General features: G+C 49.1%; 1 protein-coding gene across 11 annotated transcripts in view; it reads left to right on the top strand.

Moving 5' to 3' along the window:
* The window catches only part of Slc7a7 (solute carrier family 7 member 7), a 52228-nt gene that overhangs the window by 6764 nt on the left and 41397 nt on the right, over positions 1-4067 (top strand). For 6 of the 11 annotated variants that reach the window (XM_055615555.1, XM_055615547.1, XM_055615588.1 and 3 more), the window contains one exon: positions 2152-2727. In XM_055615555.1, the coding sequence (XP_055471530.1) occupies positions 2152-2727 (576 nt within the window). The other 5 variants (XM_055615538.1, XM_055615623.1, XM_055615613.1 and 2 more) reach the window with 4 other exon arrangements.

The following is a 4067-nucleotide window of genomic DNA, read 5'->3' as shown; positions in this document are numbered from 1 at the left end:
TTATATTATATTATATTATATTATATTATATTATATTATATTATATTATATTATATTATATTGTGTGTGAAGGTCAGAGGACAATAGGGAAATTTCTCTTCCTTCCATTATGGGCTTCATCTTGGCAGCCCACATTTTTATTTTTATTTTTTTGACATGGGGTCTCACTTTGTAGCCTAGTCTGGCCTTAAATGCACGTAAATCCTTCTGTCCCAGCTTTCTGAGTGGTGGGATTACAGATATGAGCCAACCACATCGGGCCTCCATGTATTTTTAAGAAGTCGAAGGAAGCTTGTATTGGGGCATTCACAGGAGTTTTTGGATGTTCCAGAGGTCCTTGGTATGTTTGCCTAAGGATGAAGGAGTGGGATGTCGTTGTACCCAGAAGTCTGACCTCATTTCTGGGCTATATTTCTTTTGAAATATCTTGAGGCTCGGAGCATGGGGCGATGGCCTGAGTTTAGAGGCAGCCACCTTCTCTTGCATGGGGAAGTGCACAGAGCTCTTTTAGGACGCCCACACAGGGTGTCGTCTGAATGGCTCTCTTACTTCCTCCAAATCTCAGCATGTGAACAATGTGTCCCATTCTACAACCTTCCTGCCTTTCTTGTTTGGGGTGAGAGAGACGTGAGGTTTGAGTGGGACGTGGAGGACCCGTGGGGAAGAGGTCTCTGCCACCTCTTTGTCCTTGCTAACTCGCTAGACGCTCCAGGGTTGCAGAGAGCACACCCTTCCTCGGGGCCTCCTGCCCTGGGGCAGAGCTGACAAAGGAGATTCCTGAGCGAGCACCTTCTTATCACAGAAAGTGCTGAGCCAAGAGCTCCTAGCTGCCCCTTTCGAAGATGTGAAAGGCCTGTGAACCTTGGACCCAGAGGGTTGCTTAACACTCCTCTCCCTTTTCCTCACCCCTTCCTTTTCTAGCTCTCTCACCTCCTCCTCCCTTCTTGACCTGACTTAAATCCGGTAGGCATTTGTCTGTGTTTCCCTTTTACTGCTGGAAGAAGGAGGAGCAGCTAGACCACAGTCCTTGGAGGGTGTGTGTACCGCTTTGTCTCTGAACTGCTGCTGGCCATTGCTGTGGGAACCTGCTTCTATCCAGAGCCAGGGAGTGAGTGTGCCCCGCCGTGTCCACTTCTGAACCCTCTCTGCTCTTCTGCATGTCCAGTCACTTCCTAGAGCTCCAGAGCTTCTTGCTCTGGAGTTTCTCCACTTGTCTGGTTAAGCTCTTCCTCTTTTGTGCAGCTGTCTTGAGCTCTGTATCGCCAGGCATCTGTTGCCTGGCTTCGGCTCTTTCCTTTCCTTGGTTTGCTCTGGTATGTCTCCAGCAGTTCTATGGTGGGTGGGCAGCCGCCGTCCACTGTCTCCAGCCATCTCTGGGTTCTGCTGTGTCTTTGGGCCACTCTGCTGAAAGTTCATTCCTAGTTTTTGGCTGGTGTAGATGTGAGGGATTTGTGATGCTAAAGGCTGGGATAGGTATCTGGGAAAGGACCAGCAGCACAGAGAGAATTGCCTGTCTTTTTTTTCAGGATGGGTGGGGCCTCCTGGGCTCTGCCTGCAGGGAAGATGCCTGCTGACTATTTGTTAATGGATATTTCCGAGCAGGGAGGTGGCTGTACATCCCTAGCAGGAGCACTTTGAAAGCATCAGAAAGCATCAGGCTCGCACACAGACTCCTTAGGGGAAAAAGAGCAGCAAATCAGCAGAAAGAGGATCTAGCAAATTAGTCGATTTCAGGGCTGGTTCCTCTTGCAGACATCTTAGCACGGTGACTTTTGAAACTGAAATTGGAGGGAAGAGAGACTTTTTGGGAGGGTTGTGGGGTGGGGGTGGGGAGGCAGAAAAAGAGGTTCAAACCATGATGGTTGTATGGAGAGCTTCACAAACTGCCTCAAGCCTGTGTCCTGTGTCACAGTCGGCTCCGGCTTTAGCTGTCAGAAGAATAGGGTATGCTACATCCTAAGGACAAGAGAAAGACTGGTGCTTTTCAGGGGTAAGAGTCAAGTTGGGGTCATTTTGACAAGCTTTGGGGGAAGAGGTTTTTGGGAAGTCAGAGGCAAGAAAGATCTCCGCCGTGGTGGGTGCTGAGTGTGTCAGATCCCGTGGAATGGGAGGGACACTGCAGTTACCAGCCCGGTCTCCTTTCTTCCTCAGAGGGCAATGCAAGCAAGCTGGTGAAGGCCTTCCTCTTCTCCGCCATGGTCAGCAGCAGCACCAGGTATGAAGTGGCTCCCCAGCATGAGGCAGATGCCCCAGCTCGGGGCGATGGAGCCAGCCCAGCGTCCAAGCAGGTCCAGCTGAAGAAGGAGATCTCGGAGCAAGTCCAGCTGAAGAAGGAGATCTCGCTGCTTAATGGCGTGTGCCTGATCGTGGGGAACATGATTGGCTCCGGCATCTTTGTCTCCCCCAAGGGTGTACTCATGTACAGCGCCTCTTTCGGCCTCTCACTGGTCATCTGGGCTGTTGGGGGCATCTTCTCTGTCTTTGGGGCCCTTTGTTATGCTGAACTGGGTACCACCATTAAGAAATCGGGAGCCAGCTACGCTTATATCCTGGAGGCCTTCGGGGGCTTTCTTGCCTTCATCCGCCTCTGGACTTCTCTGCTCATCATTGAACCCACCAGCCAGGCCGTCATCGCTATCACCTTTGCCAACTACATGGTACAGCCTTTCTTCCCGAGCTGTGGCGCCCCCTATGCTGCTGGCCGCCTACTGGCCGCCGCCTGCATATGTAAGTAGAGATGGGCAGGAAGGGTGGCTGGGCAGAAGTGGGGGTGTGAGTCCAGTCATGGAGAAGGGGTTGGGAAATGAATGCCTATGACAGTGTTTTTTTTTTTTTTTTTTAAATTATTATTGTAAAAATTAATGTTTACTGTGGGACTATAGCTTAAAAAGCCCTCAAGTTGAGGCTCCGGGATTAACTGCCAGTACTACCCCTAAAAAAATCGTTTGGTGTGAAAATTCAGTTTAGCTTAGTTTAAAGGTTGCTGAGGAAGCTGGTTAGAGCGCTTGCCTAACGTGCAGGACGCAATTTTTTGATCCCCAGCACTGCATAAACTCTATGTGCACTAGCCTGCAACTCCAGCATCTGGGACATGGAGGCCTCTTGAGGGTCAAGAGTTCAAGGCCATTTCTTCCTCAGCAAGTTTGAGGCCAGCCTTGCCTACAAGAGATCCTGTCTCAAAAAGCAGTCAAACAGGTTGGATGTGATGTAATTCCACAAGGCAGCTAGGTGGGTTTCTGGGGCTAGCCTGGTCTGCATAGTGAAACCCTGTCTCAAACAAACAAGCAACAATTTAATACAGTGTTAAAAAAAATAAAGGAAGAGTCCGGCCTTGGTGGGGCATGCCTGTAATCCCAGCACTCAGGGAGGCAGAGGCAGGTGGAGCTCTGTGAGTTCCAGTCCAGCCTGGTCTACAGAGTGAGCTCCAGGACAGCCAAGGCTACACAGAGAAACCTTGTCTCAAACCCCTTCCCACAAAAAGGAAGAAAGGAGCTCACCTCATATTTTCCCTAACACTGGTTGCCTTGTAGCAATTGCGTGCCTTTCCTTGTTCTCCTTCAAGAATAGTTTTGGTCTGTTTGTCTTTCTAATGAAGTAGAGTGATACCATTGTACCTATAATGCTGTAAATTTTAGCATTTACCAGATTACCTAGCTGCAGGCCTGTTCTGGCCTTGGATACTGGTTCCAGTTTCTTAGATTTACAGGTGATCATGGTAATGGCGCATTTCATTAGTGATCCTTTATTCACTTTCTGGAGTCCATTTGGTCCCCTCCCATCTCCTCCCTTCCCTCAACTCCCCCCACTGCCATCCCTCTCCTGTTTCCTATTCCCCCATTCTTTCCTCCTCTTTTTTTCTGAGACAGGGTTGTACAGCACAGACTGACCTGGAACTCACCCTGTTATCCAGAATGGCCTTGAATTTGGCATCTTTAATGACTCGGCCTCTGAAGTACTAGGATTATAAACATGTACCACTGTGCCTGGTTCATGAGTGATTCTTTCTCCTCTCTTTCTTTCTTTCTTTCTTTCTTTCTTTCTTTCTTTCTTTCTTTCTTTCTTTCTTT

This window comes from Psammomys obesus, unplaced genomic scaffold (assembly GCF_907164565.1).
Source record: "Psammomys obesus unplaced genomic scaffold, mPsaObe1.curated_primary_1811, whole genome shotgun sequence".
In the NCBI taxonomy this organism is placed as follows: domain Eukaryota; kingdom Metazoa; phylum Chordata; class Mammalia; order Rodentia; family Muridae; genus Psammomys; species Psammomys obesus.
Note: the sequence above shows the minus strand (reverse complement) of the source record. Positions and strands in the feature narration are given on the sequence as shown.